Here is a 21786-nt window from a genome sequence, read left to right as displayed (position 1 = left end):
TCCATATGAGTGAAAAATTCTCGAGAGGGATGTTAAACAACAATAAACAAACACATTGAACAAGGCACCACAATGGACAAAAACAGATGGCAATAGATCACCTAAAAACACAATAATAGATTCCTCACTGTCATGGACAGATATCATAATTCATCATAATTCATATACCACTGTGATATCGATCATAACAAAATCCAGAAGAAAGGAGGTGTACAAGGCAAAGCCCCCCACCCCCCACCCCCAAAGACAAAATATTTTGCAATTCTATAAATTCATCAAAAAAGCTATATTTTTCAAAAAATTGTGATGTCAATATCATCTCATTTTATTGAATTTTTTGGGGGTATAAAATATTTCTTTTTCCAGTTATGTTTTAAGGTATAAGAAAGAAAAAAAGAGCCTCATACATGATCTAAATTCACTCCAAAATTCTTTTCAAGGCATAATATTAAACTTCTTTTACTTTTTTTTTTGCATCTTTTATTGATCTATCTTACAAATAATACAGTTTATATATCACAGTCAGTATATCCACTTTATGTATTCAATACAATATTTTAAAAACAAATGCAAAAGAATAATCGAGTTTGTTGAAGCATACATTTTTCAGATTTTCATAATCAAAGAATGCATTCAGACTCCTTTTTTTTTTTAAACACAAAAAGATTTTGCATTCATTTTCCTGTCATTTTTCCATTATTAAAAGTTTATGTAGAATGGAGACTTGACTCTTTCATATTCAAAAATCATTACTAATGGCCCTTATAGACCCATTTTCCAAGAAATATGTTTTGACAGTCAACTTAAAATACAAATTATCATCCAATAAGTTATTCAATAAATTAAATGAATCAAATGTGTCCAAGGTGACATTATTAACAACAAAGTTTCTGAAAAATATAACGTTTCCATAAACTTTGGAAATTGAGCAATAAATTATCTCAGAGCGGGTAACTGTCCTCTGCTTGTACACCCACATTCTTTGGGTTTCAAACTGACAAACCCAACATTTTGTACCAAATGTTTCATCTAGTCAGCAAATTAAAAAACAATATCAGGAAAAAAAAATTCCCTTTCCTGTTTCACAGTAACCCAATATATCAATGGATTGCTAAAATATAATGTGATGGATCAATGAAATTATCACTTTTCAAGTGCACCCAGATTCTTGCTGAATCCAAATCAAATGTGCCTTCATTCTTTCACTTGTATTCCATAGCAGATTTCTAGAAAGTTAAAGAACCCAAAATATATATATGTATATATTTTATTTTAAAAAGTACAAATACATGGAAATGCATCTTTCATTTCTAAAAAAAAAAAAAAAATAAATAAAATTCCCAGAAAATATTTGTTTTCTGTGAAATAAAATTATTATACAAAATTATCATTATCATCTTATTATCTTCTACAGAATGCACACCTTATAGCTGCCTGTCCTGTTTTCTCTTTCTTGACTAGATTTTTTTAACAAACCCCTGTTTAATCTCCAATACACTTATGCCTGATGAAAATATACATTACCCCCCAAAAAACATTATATTTCCTTGCAAAAACTTATATTAATGATCGAGCCATGGCCCATGCAAGTACATATAACAGTAGATCTATACTGAAATTACATTACAAACAGTCCCTTATTACCAGGGTAGTAGATCTGTATAAAAAATGGTCATCTAAATAAAAATTTCGAATTCTCCTTTCATACATTGTCAGTAAAGTCAAGGATAACCAAAATTACCAGGTATGCTTTTATATTTTTAAGTTACATGTATTTCACCTAGTTTTCCCTGGTGTGAGAATATTACCTTGCTGTGTGCAGATTTTTTTTTTACAAGTTCAACTGTACACTGCCTTTAACATAAAGACTTTACAATATTAAATTTTTCAGTATTTACTGTAAGTTCATAACATGATGTAATACATGTATATTAAGCCCAGTTTACACAGAAACACTCCTTTGGTACAGACTTTGGGACTATTTAGGTAGGACATATCCTTTGCTGACGATGGGTCCTCCTTTATGAAGGTAAACAACAGGCCAAACCGTTAGATGTACAATAATCCCTTTTTTGTCATAGAATTTGAACAGTTCCTTGTCTATGGGGGTACCTGGAACAGCGAATTCTATGACCATCTGTGGGTCCTGCACACACATTAGCCACATCTGTTCAATACAGGCCTCTATATAAGCCTTCAGTTTGGATGCAGAAGAGCTTTTCTGGAAAGTTCTCTCTATAAAGTCTGCTTCTTCTCTGAAGAATACCTTCAAAAAATAAAAATAAACAGAAATTGATGAAATTACTATTATCACTGCTTTGCCATTTTTGTTTGCCAAATTTTCTGCCTGGGGATATTTTTGCAAAAATGAGGAAAAATGATTTATCATAATAATTTTATACATTGTACAGTATAAGCCTTATAGTAAGGATATAAGAATATTTCACAGGGGGAGTTAACTTTGCAAATCATCTGATTGCAACCCCCCCCCCCCCCCCCCCCCAAAGCAAACATTTCACATTTCAGTACATATTTTGCATCTGCAGGGGCATAGCTTCCTATATTCAAAAACACACATTATTTTTTATTAAAAAAATGTTTAATTTAAAAATTGTTATAATCACAGAAAGAGAGAGAGAAAGATTTTGGAATTGATAAAGATTGAAAGTTAACCAACTATTTTGGTTATTAGCATAATTATTCAATATCTGGTTGTGTTAAATTCTGTAGATCAAAATGACAGAAAAAGTTTCACCACCATATTAGAACATATTGTATAAGAGTTTTAAAAGATCAGATAATCATATATATGTATCGCTCTTTAATGTCTACAATAATATTGTCTACAAAATGCTTGGCAAAATAAGTTTCATCCCTAGATCCCACACCTCTATGTCTTTGTCCAAGTCATTTTCTCCTAGCTATGCCCATAATCTGATCAAATCATCATCTAAGTAATGGTCAACTTCAATGGTTTTATGAGACTACTTATTTGGCAGAGGTATAATACAATGAAGTAGTACAGATGTTATTATTATCAGTATTCACAAACCTTGCAAACTTCTGGAGATGAAATAGAGGCTGTGACCTTTCTGTACTCTTTTGCATGTTTTACTGTGGCTGCTGTCAGTATTTTGGCCATATCCTTTGGAACCTTGATCATGAATAAAATGAAAAAAATCCAAGTTGAGTACATGTAAAACTCTATAAAGGAACAATGCAACTTTAATGATCACCTGGAGATTAGATGACCAACATTAGGTTTTACTGTACAAAAGTGCATCCTATGTAATTTTGAACATGTACTCACATGTAGGGTTTGTTTGGTGTGAAATGGTTGGAGAATTGGAATCTTCATGGCTTGTTCAAGATCCTGCAATTGTTCCAGAGCTTTTTTAAAACAAAAATCATAGCCATACTGCAAAAAAGAGAAAGGAAAAAAATAAGATAAACACAGTACATGTACAGCAATTATTATAGGGGTATCAAAATTACAATCATGATACAATGTACACATTTCACTACATCACATTGACCTAAGTGGAAAGTACAAAAAACATATATACAGTCAAACTTTGGTATCTTGAACTTTGTTATCTTAAACACCATGGATATGCCAAAGCGAGTTGGAAGTCCCACATCCCAAACACCTTTTCTCTAGGTATTTTAACCTTAAAATCATGAATCCTTGGATAAAGTTTTAGCTCATCTGAACAAATGAATCAAGTGAGCTTTTCTGTGTCTATCTGCTTGTTCATCCATCCAGCTGTTCATCTGTGTGTTAACTTTTCATTACTACTTCTCTGTAACCACTGGTCCAACTAACCAAAAAGCATCCTTGGGTAAAGAATGCCCCTTGAGGTGGGGGGGGGGGGGGGGGGCATAATAGAGTATCAAAGTTTTACATGTGAATTTATACCCTGGCATGAAAAAAATCTTTAAAACTCTTCTTAAGAACAGTGGGATCATGACTGGTCATATTATTTTGCAAGCATATTCATGTAGTGCAGATTTAAGTGAGTTTGAATCATGGGGCTAAGGTTGGGCCACAACTGGGGATCAAAATTTTACCTGAGAATATATAAAAAATATCTTTAAAAATCTTCTACTTCAGAACCATTTTGCCATGTTTAGTCACATTAATATGCAAGCGTTCCAATGTACCGGTATTGCAGATTCAGATTGTTCAAATCATGGCCCCTGGGTGACACTAAAATACTTTCTCTGTAAATTTGTTATAACGGAGTTTGTTATGACAATAAAACTTTACTAGGAATTGTTAAAAATTCTGCCAGCAATCCCCCCCCCCCAAAAAAAATCAGTGAGTTAATATTTGTGTTTGTACAAGTTTTACTGTATTGATACTGATGCACCCCCATGTTGTAAGGATTCTTGGTTTAGTAGTAATTGACCTTGTGGCTTGGGTGTGCTCACAATATGGGGTCAAAATTCTCATAGGAATAAAGAGAGAAAACAATCTATTTCTGAAGGACAGCTGGGCAAAGGTGACTCATGTGAGTGTAATGGCCTATGGACCTCTTGTTTCTTGGTCCCATAAAGTTCTTGATACTAGTTTGACTGTAGTATGATACATTATGTAGCTTAAACCTAATATGTTTCCTTGTTTTAAACAATAACATATTTCAAAGTTTGATTAATTTATAATATTTTTTGACATACCTCCACCATTATTTGTAGTTTTGAGATTATATCCTCATCATTAAATCCGCTATCTTTGAGTTCATCAAACACTTCTGACCATTCATCATCATAGATCAGTCCAAATTTTTCACCGATCTTTGTGGGTCTGTTTTTGTCACTTAGGTCTGTAAATGCAGCATTTCCCTCCGTCAACTGTTTACTTGCAAAACTGCTTAGTCTACAAGAAAATATCAAATATTGAAGTGAATTCCAGAAAAAAAATAAGGGAATTATTTATGAGTTATCATGCACCCTGTCATGACATACAGTACAACACACTTAATGCTAAGTGCCAGGGATGAATAATTTTGAATTTTGATTCTTCATGAACATTATCTGTTACAATATGATAAAATAACTAGAAATCTGACCAGCCAGCAAGGGCCCCACCGAGGGGCAGAAATATATGGTTGCAGATTAGGGGATGAGAATTTTACTTGATTACAAAAATTTAAAAATGATGGTACCCACCTCTCCGAGCTTGGCAACAGAACTTTCTTAAATAACGTAAAAAGTGGATTGTGGTCTCTCATTCAAGGGAAGGGAAAAGTATCCCCTAATGTAAAGTAATGGAGGAACATCATATCGATGTCTGTGGCGGGTCCGGAGGGATGAGTGGGAGGGTTGTGAACACATCTGGCTCGTTGTTTCCCTGCCCAGCCATCAGACAAGTTGGTGGGCACATTGTTGGGTAGACAGGTTGTCTACAAAGTATCCAACCTATGGCAATGTGTAATAAAAGTCAAGTAAAAAGACAAGTAAAAAGTTTTCGATTGGGGTTGTAGCCAAGTCTGCAGGCCTGGGGCCCCCTCCACCTCTTGTAACAGGAGGGGAGGCTTAGTACTGGAGTACTTGGGTGTAAAAGTACTGCTGACCAGAAGCAATCACCGGAAGCAGGGTATACAGATGTGCTCGCAAATCTCTCGGTCCCTAATGTCTAGTACCTAAATTTGGGATCTCGGGCATCTGTGACCAACACAGGGCCACTGGTTTTGCCCGGTGCTTATTAGTCGGTATGCCAGCTATCCCTCCTGGACCCTATTTTTTGATTGTACATTTATGCAATGCGGCCATTTAATGCCAATTCCCTGATGACCATCACAGTTATGAGTAATGCAAGATTGTACATGTTTTTGTTCAAGTCTTTAATAAATGTAATGAAAATTATACAGCTGTTGTCTATTGTAAAGCTGGCACCAAGGAAAGGTCATGATGACCCTATGTGTAAAAAGAATCAAGTAACAATGCATGTCAGGTCCTGCGGGGCAGTGATTACCTGACTGTTCAATTAAGGCAGATTAATTTGCCCTTATACCAAATTAATCTCATTTAATTGACGGAAGCACATTACAATATCGTTAAAACTAATAGTGGAACGAATTGGTTATAATCCAAAAGGAAAAAGACTCATATTGGTACGAGTTGATTAATTGGGTAGCACTTCCTTTTCCCGCCATCCAGCAACAGAGTGAGGCAGGAGATCCACATCAAAATTATTACCCACCCACCCACCCCCTTTTTGTAGATGTAATTTCATACTATTTGATTCAAACATTCCTTATGCCATCTCATATATTCCATAAAACTTCAAGAAAATTCTACCAAAATATCCCAAACCTATCATCAATATGAAAGAGTTATCCATCATTAGCCAATGCAATCATTGGCCAATGAAAATACCACCAAATTGCAGTAATCTGCTGCCAGATCTTTTGCTTTTCATATATTCAACAACAAACAGGTACCAACAGGAAATCCAGCTCATAGGGATTGATGCGTAGAAAGGACAGCCAATCCAATTTTGTGCACAAAAACCAGTCCGGAACAGTGATTCAAGACTTGTGATTAAACTAACTGATAGTGACAGTGGTTAACATGTCTATCTTATAGTCTATTTCTACTAGCCACAATATTGTAAGACCTTTTCAAAACCCTTGTCGCATTGTATTTAAGGGGGGAGGGTCCGGAGGGATGAGTGGGAGGGTTGTGAACACATCTGGCTCGTTGTTTCCCTGCCCAGCCATCAGACAAGTTGGTGGGCACATTGTTGGGTAGACAGGTTGTCTACAAAGTATCCAACCTATGGCAATGTGTAATAAAAGTCAAGTAAAAAGACAAGTAAAAAGTTTTCGATTGGGGTTGTAGCCAAGTCTGCAGGCCTGGGGCCCCCTCCACCTCTTGTAACAGGAGGGGAGGCTTAGTACTGGAGTACTTGGGTGTAAAAGTACTGCTGACCAGAAGCAATCACCGGAAGCAGGGTATACAGATGTGCTCGCAAATCTCTCGGTCCCTAATGTCTAGTACCTAAATTTGGGATCTCGGGCATCTGTGACCAACACAGGGCCACTGGTTTTGCCCGGTGCTTATTAGTCGGTATGCCAGCTATCCCTCCTGGACCCTATTTTTTGATTGTACATTTATGCAATGCGGCCATTTAATGCCAATTCCCTGATGTCCATCACAGTTATGAGTAATGTAAGATTGTACATGTTTTTGTTCAAGTCTTTAATAAATGTAATGAAAATTATACAGCTGTTGTCTATTGTAAAGCTGGCACCAAGGAAAGATCATGATGACCCTATGTGTAAAAAGAATCAAGTAACAATGCATGTCAGGTCCTGCGGGGCAGTGATTACCTGACTGTTCAATTAAATATAATGAAGAATAAGCAACAGCAACTGCTAAATATCCAACAACCTGTAAATAGTATCCTTGTATTTACATAAGGCAGTAAAAAAACACCATATCTATAATAACTCAATTAAATGTATATTTTAAGAGGAATGAAGCATGTGTTTTCTAAAAAGGCCAGCCTTCTGTGAATGCAAATGTCACCCAGGCTTGACCTTAGCTTCAAAACAAACATCAGTTGTAGACAAAGGTGTTAATTAATCTTAAAGTGACAGAAAGATAACCATCTAAAATTTTCTGCAGCCAGCAAGATAATCAATCCCAGGGGATTAATTATACTGCTCTCTCAACCTTTACTTCTAAGTTTACAATAAGAACTTTTTCAGCAATGATAGAATGAGATTATTATCTTAATACCTGTTAAAATAAATAGTATTCTTGAATTTACATACGGCAGAAAAAAAAGGAAGAAAAAGAAAAAAAATAATAAAAAAGATATCTTTATCTATATCTTGCTTTTAGAATCCAATAAAATCATAACTCATTGTGTATTTTACCAAAATAAAGTATGAACAGTATTTAAATCCACATTTCAGAGAATGTTAACATCATTCAGAATTGACCTTAACTTCAAAACAAACTTCATTTGCAGACAGAGGTGCTATTTAATCTCAATGTGACAGATAAAGATAAATGCTTTGGATTTTCTTCAAGAGGAAAGTTAATTAATCCCAAGAGACTCATTGCAGCCTTTCATAGTTTACAATAGGAACATTCTCAGCAGTTATCTCTCTCTGCCCATTCACTCTTATATAAAGATAAGGAATCTACCCCACCACCCCAGCTCCAAACCGAATGACATAGAGAACCAAACTTAGCATCAAAATATGTCTTACTGCCTATTCAACCAACATATCAAATTTGAACTTAATTGGTCAACCCTAAAAAATGTAATTAGAAAAAACAGAAAATTTGTGGATGGAAGAATGATGGACGGACAGACAGACAGCTAGACGGACAGACAGACAGAGTGATTACTATAGGGCACCCGCAAATCCTTGCGGGGCCCTAATTAGTCCAATAAAACTACAGGGAATGAAAATCAGTTCACTGTAAGCATGAATTCATTATAAGCAGGTTTGCTGTTGCCATGTTTTACTGTAGATTTCTTTGTTTCTAGATATAATGATTTCAACAGCTGACATTCTTCATCTAATAAAGTATTGTACTGTGTTCACCTCTTGAAGTGTATTGCCATGTTACTTGCCTGTTGGTGAGTTCCTCTATCTGTGAGGTCTGGAAACTCCAAGCTTTATGTAGATCTGAGTAGGGCGTCCTCCAATCTGTCACCCTGCGGTCCCCTGGTTCTGGAATTGCTCCAAATGCCTCATTCTGTGGGTTACTATTCTGTCTTTCCAATCTTCTGCCGGCAGGTTTAGTATTTATATTCCGATTCTCCGTGGGAACATGTCTCTGCTTCTCATCCCCTGGAATGTTGTTCTGTCTGTGCAAGACCTTACTGACTGGTTTAAAATCTGTATTTGGAAAACAAAGACTAAAAAAAAACAATGTCTACCACTGAAGATTTCTGATCCTGGTTTATTTGTAGTATTTGAATTTTTACACTGTAATTTCATTAGCAGATATGATGAACACTGAATGTTACAGATATTTACCTGTAGGCCTAGTGACTGAATCTGGATTAACTTTCATATGTCCTTGAACTTTGTTCTCCTGGTCATTTCTCTTTACAGTTGACCCAGCTTTGTTCAATGTTTCCTGAGTACTTGGTTTACCCTGAAAAGTGTTCCTTATATTATCACCAGTGACATTTTGTGTCACAGGATTTGAGGCAACTGTTGGCTGATCTGTTGCAGAGTCTTTGATATCCTCTGGATATCGGTAAGTCCACTCGGAATTTGGATCACTCTCACATAACAGTTCTTCTGCAGTACTCAAAATGTAATAATCTTGTAAACTTAACTTAGCAATGATTTCATTGTTCCCTTTTGTGAAATATTTAATAAATTCATACAAAGGTCCTTTGTTTTTTATTCTTTTATCCAAATCCTCGACCTTTATGTCCTCTGCATTTTGGCTAAGCTTTGGCATCCCTTTTTCATACTGAAATACAGAATAGATATACAACTTTATATGTAGAATCAATTTAAAGTATATAATCTATAGTACTGCGAGGATTGAATTCAATACCAAAACTAAATATAACCAAATCAATGGTACATACATTTTCAATTAAAAACAAACAAATTCAGTGAACTGTGGTCCTCCACTTTTGGGTCTTATTCTTTGAGGTGCAGTGATTTATGACATATTGTAACTGCCTTTTCTGTCCTGTTTTGTCTGTGTATCATGCAAAAAAGTGTTAGATTTTTTAAGCAGTATGTTCTGGTGCAGAAGTTATGGCCATGCAAAATTAAAGTTTTTGAAAACTACATCAAACTTCAAGGTAAGGTCATAAGGTCAAAAATCACAGTACGGTACATTTACAAAGGTCTCATCATTAGTAATGCATATGTGAAATATCTATCTTCCCTCATTCAAAAGTTATTACAAATGTTAACATTTTGAAAAGTAGGTAAAAGTTCCAAGATCAAGATATGCAAATGGTCTTTTCACTTGTAATGCACATGTAAATATGAAAGCCTTGATTTTTTCTCATTCAAAGTTTAATAGCAAAAGTAAAACCAAATGAATGTAAAAAAAAAAACAAAAAAAAAAAAACAAACAAATGAAAAGTAGGTCAAACTTTGAGGACTTGGTCAAAAGGTCAAAAGTCATGATATATTCAGGAAAATTTTGTCATAGGTAATAAATATGTCTTGAGAAATATGAAAGCCATATCTTCTTTCATTCAAAAGTTATGACTAATGATGTTAAAAGTTTTTGTGATACACAGAATGACAGACAGATGGAGGGACAGAAAGACAGATGGATAATTAAGGAGATTTAATGTCCCCATACTTTTGCAAAAGTAATTAAAAAAATTAATAAAAGGTCAGTTTGTTTCTTTTATTGCAGTGTTAAACTACTGATAATATTTTCTGAAAAACAAGAGGACCATGGGCCTTGAAGGTCACCTAAGTATCATGAGTTTCTCAGGCTATGACCACATTAGTACCATTGGGAATGGAACTTGTATGTGACCAAATTGATACAGTTTGGCAAGGATTCTATAATCATTATCATATTCAGGCAGCTTGACTCCTAAAACTCCGGGTGTAAAGAAGATAAGGTATACTTAAGAAATAAAGTTTGCATTTTCGTGAATGTTGCAGGATAACCTCCAAGGTGGATAATGTTGTTTGAAATATAAAATGAACTTTACTCTACTAACAACTCTAAAGTACGGCTGATTGTTTCCTATAAAAAGAAATTAATTAGGTCACCATGTGTCGATTAGCTGTTCCACTTAACACCAGAGGGTCAATTTGTGTGTTTACTTGTGTATTGAATGCAGATGATTTGAGCTTTTGTCGGATTAAAAAATATCCTTTAATAATTTATAAATTTGTTTGTAACATAAATTGATTAATTTTTATGAATGTAAAGTATCAAATCAGTTGTATATTTTATTGCTTTCTCAGTAAAATCCCAGAGTGTAAATGTTGTGGGGAGGTCCGTGGAACAGAACTATTTAGCTTTAAAAACAGACATTTATCAGCTACATGTACTTCGGGCAATTTACACTAAAGAAGACAACATGTCAATGTGGTCCAAAAAAGTATTACATTCTAAACTCAAATATTCATTTCAACTGTACAGGTTTGATATGTGTTTCTGATCTGATAATTTTTTGATGATGTACATGATTTATTGGAGAATTATGTCAGCAGCATTTCTTTGATCTTGGCAATAACTGTAGTAGAATGTATATTAATAAATTTCATTATTTAACTGAAACTGTTTTTTGCTGTTTTTTTAAACATTCTTTATAATTTATTATACAGTTATTTAACGCCTGATCAACCAGTAGATCAGAATATATTTCTTGAGGTTTTTTGAAAGCTCAATGTTTTCTATTTCCCAAGGCCAATGGCCTACATGTAAAACAGTTATCAAATACTAATCAGGCAATAGATCAGAATATATTTCCCTTAGTACTTTGAACAGATCGTTTTGTTCTATTGCCCTCAGCCATTGGCTTTGAATCAGCTGTTCCCAGCATCTAAGGAAATGTATGCTCATCTATTGCCTATTACTATGCTTCCTGTCAGTTTGCCTCTATATAATCAATACCTAACTACATGTATTATTGCATAGTGTTCAAAGAAATTATATAGCGTAAGCACACTATGCCAAAATAGTGCACGGCTTCATTTTCTAAGGAAAATCTGACATCACCCAATGCCGGGGATTGAACTCACGACCCCAAGATTGTCAGTCCGACACGCTACCGATTTAGCCACAGATGCCATTATCTACACCACTGTATTTTAATTAAGGAATAACTGTCTAATTTTTTGGATTCATGATGTGATCAATCGAGTGGCTTGCGTGATAATTTGCATAAACGCCAAAGGCGTTTATGCATAAAATTATCACGCAAGCCACTCGATTGATCATCGTCATGAATCCAAAAAATCTGACAGTTATTCCTTATATTTACATGTATGCTCCTGATTCTGCAAATTCCCGTACTAATAGCCCCGCTTCTGTCTCTATTTGTCCCGCCCCGCACGTGATCTTTTTTTTAACCGCGCCTATCGATGAACCAGTAGATTTATGTAGAAATAAAGTGTTTTTACAATTTGTAATTTTATCTCGGACAAAGACATTGGAAATGTAAATATTATATATATAAACTAAGTTTCAAATATTTTACACTTATTTTTCTGAAATAGTTTCTTGCAACTTTTTTCCCATCACTAGACTTAAATTCTCTGAAACTATCTGACAGTACATTATACCTAATGCACAAAACATTGAAAATCAAAAAAAAAAGATTATGTAGCACAATGTGACATCAAAATAGGAGTGTACTAACATGAATGTAAGAGGTGATGAAACATTGGAAATGGAGAAAATATTGTTGTTTTTATACAACAGTCAGCATAATAATAACAATATTGTTGTACTTTGCATGCACTCTGCCTAAATAGTAGTCAGGGTTTGACACATAGTGACACCATGTGTCAAACCCTGACTACTATTTAAGCATAGTGCATGCAAAGTACAACACTATTATATAAATAAGGCAATTAAAATAAATGTGTGAAATAATATTATGATCCCTTGACCTGGGGAACATGAATCTTATAATTTTGTATACTAGCTGCTCATTATAATCATGCAAACAATTTTCCTACTAGATGTCTAGGAGTAATGAAGAAGGATTTTCAAAGATTTAATGTGTTTTAAAACTAGTACAGTAAAACTCGGTTATAGCGAAGTTCTAGGGACCTTCGAATTTACTTCACTATATCCATAATTCGTTATATCCGTATAATATATTCCTTAAAGAATATATAGCGAATTCATAATATAGATTTTTTTTCCTTTAAGTTTGACTACCAAATGTATTTAGTGAAGTAAAAAATATAAAAATAACCTTGGAGTTCTAAAGTTTTTTTTGGTTAATTTGAGTTTCAAAAATAAAAACTTACAAAATTATGTCTGTTCAATATTTTAAATTCTAAAACCTATGAAAATTTGCTATAAAACTAAGATGTAAATTGCATAATTTTTAATGTCTATGGGATACAAAATCAGTTCCCTTTTAACTGTAAATTCGCTATATCCGAGTTCATTATATCTGTTAAATTTTACAAGGAATTGTTAAGAATTCTGCCAGGGATTGCAAAAAACTTTGCTATATCCATAAATTCGCTATATCCATGTTCGTACTAAACGAGTTTTCCTGTATAATCAAAGTTAGCCCCACTTTGAGGCCTAAACCATGAGTAAGAGGGCAATGACCTTCCCAATGAAGACTAAATGATCAAAGACTTTTTCCACTGGATTCCCATGAATAATTAAGATTTTCAAAGAAGTACTTTCAATCTATGACCAACTTAGACCCACCCTGGGGCTTCGGCCCAGGAGCTAAGAAATTTAAAATTTTGGTAGAGGGCAAAAAGTTCAATAGAATTACTGAAAAGTTTGTCAACTACATGTCCATGAGTAGAGAAGATTTTCAATTATGTAATTTATTTTCAATATGTCCAACTAAGCCCCATCACATGGCCTGGACCTAGGACTTGGGTGCCATGAATTTCACAATTTTCATAAATTCATTTCATGAATACTCATTACAACCTTAAAACAGTTAGCCAGCCATATGTCCCTGAGTAATTCAAAAGAAAAAGATTTCAATACATGACCAACTGCCCCCACCCTGGAGCCTGATTTTTATCCCAGGGGACATGAATTTCACAATTTTAATTGTATGAGTGCTCTTATTGCTTAATATAATCATGCTAACATTTTCCTTGCTAGATGTTAAGAGGGAAAGAAGATTTTTGAAGATTGCATTGATTTTGATAGACTAAGTTTTCGTCCCACCCCTCACGCCCCAGGATGCAAAGTCTATAAAATCCACAACTTTTGTTCCCCTCACCTGTAGATGCTATATATCAAAATGGTTAAAACTGGTCCAGGCATTCCTGGGGAGAAGAGGAAAATAATCAAAAGTTTATGACTGAAGTGTACTCAACTTGTAGCTGAGAACAAGTTTTACTGTGGATTCATCAATTTTCGTTGGCATCAATTTTCGTGTATTTTGTAAAACAGATGTTTTCGAGGATGCGTAATTTCGTGGACAAAAGCATTGCCTATACAAATGAATAACATATTCCTTAATTCAATGAACATTTAATTTCGCGGATCTGCTCAACAACGAAATCCTCGAAAAATGGTGCTCAACGAATATTGATGAAACCACAGTATTTATTCTTTAACTCATAATTTGATAATTTCAAGGTCCTGGGTTCAACTAGCACACTTTTTATTGTTTTATATTCTGTATATGTTTATATTGTTGTAGTGTTTGTATAGTTTGTGTTCCTGTAAATAGTTGTGTTAGTAGTAAACTTTTGCTGGCTTTTGTAGTATGGTGTTCCAGTTGTGTAACGTTTCATAATCGTATCTTGCTTGAGTATGTGTGGTGTTGCATAAATAAAGTGTAAAGAGTGGTTAAGTGCAGTGTGTATAAATGCAAGTACTGCTAAAACCTATGCTAAATTTATGGTAAACCATTTGTGTAGAAACTTGTAACTTAATATTGTGTATTGTTTTTTTACTCAATTTGGTCCTGAGGGAGTGTGTAGTACCAGGAACTCACTGAAGTTGAAATCCAGTGACATATTGTAACTTTGTGCAGAATACATATATTAGAAAACACTGTTTGCATTGTTTTTCATTGGACATTACTAAGAGTTATGGTTTGATGCTTGGTCAGCCAGCAAGAGTTATACTTTTAAGTTTCATCTTTTCTGGTCCAATGATTCTTGAGAAGAAGATTTTCTCAGTTTTTCCCCTATATATTCCCATGTAATACTTTGATCCCCTATTGTTGCACGACCCTTTCCCTATGATTTGAAGAATCTAAAATTTATACTATGTTAGGAAGCTTACATGTAAGTTTCATCTTTACTGGCCAACCAGTTCTTGAGAAGATTTTTTAATGACCCTTCCCTATGTTTGCCTTTTGTTGGCTATCTCCCCTTGGAAGGGGCCAAGAAGGGGGCTTTGCCCTTCATTTGAACAATTTTGAATCCCCTTTACCTAAGGATGCTTTGTGCCAACTTTAGATAAAATTGACCCTGTGGTTATCAGGAAGAAGTCAAAATGTACAAAGTTTACAGAGAGACAAACACCAGACAATGGGTGATCAGAAAAGCTCACTTGAGATTACAGTGCAGGTGAGCTAAAAACTTAAGAAGTAAGAATGAACTGAAAGTAATGATGAACAGATAAATCAATTTCTAAATACACATCAACCATATGATCCTGGTCAGTAGACTACGGACACAGAAACAATAATGGAAATGTTTAGTACCTTCTCTGGAAATTCCCTCTTAAGAGCTGCCTCTTTACACACTAATTTTACGTATTCCTTCTTGTGACAGGCCTGGAGGTCTTTCTCAGTTACAAGAAAAAGGTTTAAAATTGATTGCTTTCCATCACATCCTTCTGGGTAAAGATTAATATCTGAATCTTCTGGCGATTCCTGAAATCAATTATTGATTAATAAAGTTACCAGTACATCATTTGAGCAACAATTAATGTACTTTCAAAAATTACCGGTAGGCACTTTCATATTTGTTTGTAATATTTTCAATGAACAATGAACTCAAAGAAGTTTTGATAAATAATTACTTCACATAATTATCATTTTATCCACTTCAACAATCTTAGCTTGGGATATCAAAACTGAAAATACCATATCATAAGACTTTCGAAGCTGTGCCAGCAGCTGATCTGAAGCCTGTAGTGACTCTAACTGTATCTGTGCTCCTTCCCTCCACTGTGACGATCTGTTGCTTGATATCAGTTTAGACAGAGGACTCTGATCCAGTCTCATGGTGGTGTACTTTTTACGGCTTTTGGGATTTTTTAAACTCGTAAAAAACTGAAATATTTCAATCCTTTTATAGGGACTCTGTTAAAGTCAATTGCAATCTTTAATCATCTACAAGACTCATGCTTTTGCACCAATTTTCACTCATTTTTGAATTTAAATAATATTAATTTGACTCCCTGGTTTGTGAACTTGGACGGATTATCATTAGTAAGAAGTAACTTCTACCTATTGCACTTCTCAAACTATTCAGTCCATGTTGAGCCAATACACGAAAGATTCCAATTCACTCACTATTTCACTATTTTTCAGCATCTATGATAGCTTAATTTTTTTGACATACCTGTTGTGGATATTTGTATGCTAAAGTTTTTTCACTCCTCAGTAACCATGTATATTCCTCCCATGCTTTCCCAAGCTCTTTCTGAAGATTATCAGGACAATTTATTTTGAATTCCTTGAGAAAATTTTCGAGTTTTTCCCTGGAATGTCTTTCATTGTATTTTGCTTTATTTCTTCCAAGAGCTTCATAATTGGTAGAAAAGGATCGAGCAAAAGCCTGAAAATTTCAATGAATTCAATAGAGCATATCTTAACATTTATAACTACACTGTACTTGCCAGTACATGTTTACAAGTATATCAATGATGGACTCCTACTATGTATAAACACTGTGTATGATTTTTCCTGGTCCAGAAGAAATTATATTCAAATATATGATTTTTAAATTCATCGTGTTCATAGTTTTTAAGCTTGTTTATCTTCTTCAAATGAACTTGGGGGGGGGGGGACTTTCATTCTTTTACAGAATTGTTTCTCATACATACAAAAAATTGTTATAAGAGAATATATTTATTAAATTTGAATTTATAAAAAAAAATTACAGATGCTTGTGGATTGGACTCAAAGTCAAACTAAATCATCATTTTTACAACTACAAATATTTCCTTATTAAAAATTTCATTTTCAATAGTCCATACATTCCCTTCCTTTTGCCATTGTCCTGAAACTTGGAGGGGTGAATTAATTGTAGACAGAAATCATCCAATATCACATTCTTAATGTTGCGTCAAGCATATACATGTACTAACTAAAGATATCAAGAAAGTTAGCAAGGGGCCAGCACAGCAGCAAGAGAAATACAGTCATGCATGTCTATACTCTAAAACCTGAGAAGCAAAGGTTGCCAATGAGTAAGGCCAAACAAAAAAATATGTGTGGTTCCAGTTACACTTCCAAAAAAATTAGGGTAGGTAGGTAGGGATTTTTTTTTTTTTTTTTTTTTTCAAACAAAATGATTTTCTTAATTTTTCGAAATAATACCTATCACTGCTTTGCAAATGGCATTTAGACATGATGTGATAATATACTAGTCAATATTGGTAGGGGACACCTACATGCAAGCTTGCTTTGGACTTAATACTATTTAACACTTGCACTATGTTTTGCAAGGAGGCCGTCATTGCTGAAACTAAAACTTAAACCGGAGTCATTGATGGAAATCGGGGAAAATTCCGGAAAAAATATGAAAATTGCCAAAAAAAGTTTAGGATCGGGGGTATAAAATATTTGGCCTAACTTTTATGAATTATTTTAGAAAGAATTTGCTGTATTTAAATATGATAGAAGAGAACAGTGCCACTGCACAGCTGTTTTAAGTGAGGGTGAGGGAATCAGGCTCTGGGGCCATAAAAACTTAGATGAGCTAACTTTTGATCTCGGTCTCACTTTTCCCTATATGTTCCTTTTGTAAAAGTGACACTGAGATCAAAACTGATCTTGTCTAAGTTTTATGGCCCCAAAGCCAGATCATGAGGAAATCATATAAATTTTAATATGTAAAGAGAATTATATTTTTTATTCAGAATTTAGCAGTTGTGCTCCGAAGAACTTGAATATATAGTATACTTGATCAGCCAGCAGGGCTGGGGAAAGGGTCGTGCCATGTGCCACTTGTGCACACTGCCAAAAAAAGGCACAATGTAATATAGTATGTTGTACTATGTGCCGTAACCCACAAAATGCAGGCACGCATGACTTTATAGTTTGTAAGTTCATCACAGTCAGCGTTATCAGTATTCTTCGTCAAATTGAAGTTAGATGGAATCTGTGGTGTGTCATAATTACAATAAAATTGGAACCACCATTCAACATATTGACAAACATTTCCTCCCATGTGGTTTGTAAGTGTCAAGTTATTTTGCTTTATTTCAGCTTTATGAAAGTCATGCACATGAAAAATATTACCTTACAAAGAAATACCTTATCAATGAAGTTTATACTTATCTTGGCCTGACTCCCTTGATCTCTAAATTTGCACTTTTTTAAAAAATATAAATTTGGCACTTTTGGTTTAAACATAATTTTTTCTAAGTACTTGCTGTTAGATGACGAATGATTTATGAAGTTCCTAGAAACAGAGTACCGAGTTTTATTGTATTACGATATATATTTTGTGTATTAAATGGATGAAATTGGGTGATAAAAGCAAAACTGCCATAATATTGTTTCACATCAGAATGTAAAAAAAATATGTTACACTGTCATCATGTAATAGAGACGGGTTTGTTAGATGATTTATGTGAAATTCATGATTAACCTCAAAACAGCTAACAAAGAATTCAACCATTGATATCCGTCCGACACTTGTGTACAATAGAAAGTGGAAAACCAAACTGATTGCAACAAAAAATGAAAACTGTACAAATTAAAAAACACAAAAGATATCAATACACATGAATAATAATAAAATCTAACCATTTTCTAAGCTCCGTGCGTGGAGTTCCTCCTACACGTATCCTACTTTCGTTTTCAAGCATTCAAGTCACAACCCTCCGATTTTTTTTTCATCTTTACTGTCAATATTAATGTTTTATTTACGTCTATTTTTGTAATTTTATTCTCAAATATCATGAATATTGTAATATTGTATTTTTGTTTGATTAAAAAAGAATATATTGATTTTAATCTAAATTTGATCGGGATCAACATCCTTACAATAAAAAATGGCGGTATCAACAAACCGATATGAACAAGTTTTGATCTCATGTGCTTTCATGTTTATTTAGTACCTTGTGATCAAGAACAGTTTGATTATTGGTACGTATTTAATACATTTTATTGTAAGAAAAGAAAACGTCGTTCGATTGGAGATTTATAACACTGGTAGATGAGTGTTGTTATGTAAACAACCGACCAGGTTCGGCTAGAGATGACAAGAATTCAGTCCTGACAGGGCTGAGGGCCCCGTGTAATAAATATTAAGGCTCCTGGCCCTGGAATTCACGAATTCTATTTGTAACCAATTTTTTGTGAAAGCTAGGTCTGATTTCTTGTAATATATTGGTTTAGTACGTACACGAGGTGCCAGCTGTCTACCAATATCTCCTAAGCATGCCAGTTTTACCTTTTTTATTGTACATAGTGCCCTGATTGGGTTTTTAGCTTTGTCTGAAGCGTGGCAGTACCCGAGTATAATGTTCTACGTAGAGTTTGACTTGTATGGAAGAAGAAGAAGAAGAATATTTTGATATATTGTGGCATGAATTAATACTAGCTGGATCTGTAGCTCACTGGTGACAGTGGTCTTGAAAAAAAACATATATTAATTGGGGTGAACAAACAGAGAGCTACAAATCCCCTATTCAAAAAAGTGTATATTTATTGCACACACAAAAAAAGTGTGCATGGTTTGAGAGTTATTTCTCCATTAGTTAGAATAATCAAACTGTGTCGTGACAGCCCTCACCACAGTTAGAATGCCTCCCATATACCCGCAATGTAGCAGAAAATTGCCGAATTGCTCTGAAACAGTTTTGGAGAAAAAAAATGAAGTTGCATGGAAAATAACTATCAAATTATGTACATGTAAAACAAACCTTGTTGAGATTGTGGATACCTTTCAACCAAATATTTAATCCAAATAATAGCAGAATTCAACACTTTTTCTCAACATTTTTTTTTTTACTCGTTTCAAATTTACATGCCATATTGACATTTGGAACTCTCTTGACTTTTCATAGCAAATGCACTGAGTTAGATTTGTCACTCATGTTTGCTTTGCTACATTGCCAATACATGGAATGCATTCTAAACTGGGTCTGTAGGACATTTATCATTTTAACGATAGAACATTCTATCTCTATCTCCATATATATTTGAGCTGTCACCTCAGAATGTTATTTACCAAACCATCTTTTAAAATGTGTTTGCTTTGCCCTTTCCTTACTCAGAATAAAAAATAATGGTTAAGTAGGTGGGGAGAAAACCATTGTTTCCTGGCTGGAGGTGTAAGAAAAGTGAAGTTGGGCCATTTTAAGTCAGTGAGTCAGGAGAGAACAAAGATGGTCCCATATATTCCTGAGATTTTTTTTACTACCTCCACAAAAAAAGAAACACTCCCCACAACCAATGTAAGTAGACTTCCTGGGCCTGAAATTGAGATGATTGAAAATTTTGCCTGTTTTATACTGCTAATTTGGATGGTTTGACAACTCACTCAGTCCAAATGTTGATTAAGTTTATCAATTAACAATAGATAGTAACTTCCATTCATATACAACTCAATATATTTATCTCAGTGAACTCAAAATAAAAAAGGTGCCACAGTCTGCCACATCTCTTTTGTATTTGGAAATTTTACTGACCATAGACTAACAAGTAAGCTGTATAAAAATTAGGTGACCTCAGCTTTTCCAACATCAAATTTTCTTATAATGTATATGTAGTAATACTCCATGTTCACCTGCATATGGTTTTTATGTCTCCCAACTTATTCAGGACTCAAGAATATGCTCTGAGTAAGATTAATTTTTAAACTGAGGGAGGCTACTGACAAATAAGTTGATGTTAAAGGGGATTTTAACAGTCTTGTTTGATGTCAGCATTTATGGCCATTATAATGAACCTTGCTGTACATTATAATGAAACTTGCTTGCATTTTATTTTATATTATATTTGGATCATATTTTGAGTGACATATTTTATACCAAACTTTAACCTTGGTCATCATGGTGATAACTTTTCAATGAGAAAAGATAGGGCTTTCATATTTCACATGTACATTACCTTTGAGATGACCTTTTGCATTACTTTTGACAAGATCTTTCAGATTTATTATGATATTTAACTTTATGACCTTGAAGTTTGATGCAATTTTAAGAAAATTTAATTTTGGTCATGAATTATATTAATTCAAAAACCTATTAAATCTTTTTTTTTATATGATGGACAGACAAGACAGAACACACAGACAAGACAGAACACACACAGACAAGACATGACACACAGAGAGGACAGTTACAGTATGTGATCAATAATTGAATCTGAAACACTAAGGCACCAAAAGCAAAAGACCTCAATTCTTTGAATCTGCTTGTTTAAATTAAATTTGACTACAAATTATTCCATCTATCTGATTAATACATAGAGCTCACAGTGCGTATTACCATTTGACAGGGGACACTTAGTCCTCTTAGGCACCTAATCCCATCTCGGGAATTCATGTATCTGACTTTACGTTAATATTTTTTTACCAGCTGTTTAAACATAAAATATCTTGGATCACATTGACAGAGCTCTCACACCAATCTGACAACCATGTACACAGTAGCTGACATTACTGTATTAGTTACCATTTTATTGATTTATATATACATGTAAGTGCTGTAAATTATTTTTCCATTTATTTACTTCATTTAGATACAAATTTAGCTCATTAAAATGATATGTTTTGTATTTTTAAAAAAGTTAATTTGGTCCAAGTTTAACTGAATATCAACTTGCGAAACAATAATGAGTTGATTTTTTTTGCCACCAAAAATGGCAGTATAAACAGACAGATATTTCAATCATCTGAATTTCAGGCTCAGGAAGGCTACAATGTAGTAAAGGAATTTATGTAAGGAACGTTCTGA

The 21786-nt window shown here is 34.1% G+C and overlaps 1 protein-coding gene across 1 annotated transcript; it reads right to left on the bottom strand.

Moving 5' to 3' along the window:
• Positions 1–1251: 1251 nt before the first annotated feature.
• LOC133179296 (uncharacterized) lies at positions 1252–18047 on the bottom strand. Its single transcript, XM_061314082.1, has 11 exons — positions 18036–18047; positions 17780–17833; positions 16215–16430; positions 15734–15922; positions 15350–15520; positions 9009–9456; positions 8600–8867; positions 4681–4879; positions 3311–3418; positions 3053–3154; positions 1252–2266 (listed from the first exon to the last, which is right to left on the bottom strand). The coding sequence occupies exons 1-11, from the start codon at positions 18045–18047 to the stop codon at positions 1979–1981; spliced, it is 2055 nt and encodes a 684-aa protein (XP_061170066.1). The 3' UTR covers positions 1252–1978.
• Positions 18048–21786: the final 3739 nt, after the last annotated feature.

The sequence above is a fragment of the Saccostrea echinata genome, unplaced genomic scaffold, assembly GCF_033153115.1.
Source record: "Saccostrea echinata isolate AGI-Se365-2 ecotype Australia unplaced genomic scaffold, CSIRO_AGI_Sech_v1 ptg000004l, whole genome shotgun sequence".
NCBI lineage: Eukaryota > Metazoa > Mollusca > Bivalvia > Ostreida > Ostreidae > Saccostrea > Saccostrea echinata.
This window is presented reverse-complemented; position numbering and strand designations above follow the sequence as displayed.

Excerpts from the sequence above, each read along its gene's own strand:
- LOC133179296 (XM_061314082.1), bottom strand. Across the intron at positions 15,923-16,214 it reads CATACAAATATCCACAACAG|TTTTTTACGAGTTTAAAAAA; the intron begins GTATGTCAAAAA and ends GAAATATTTCAG. Across the intron at positions 8,868-9,008 it reads TTCAGTCACTAGGCCTACAG|ATTTTAAACCAGTCAGTAAG; the intron begins GTAAATATCTGT and ends TTCCAAATACAG.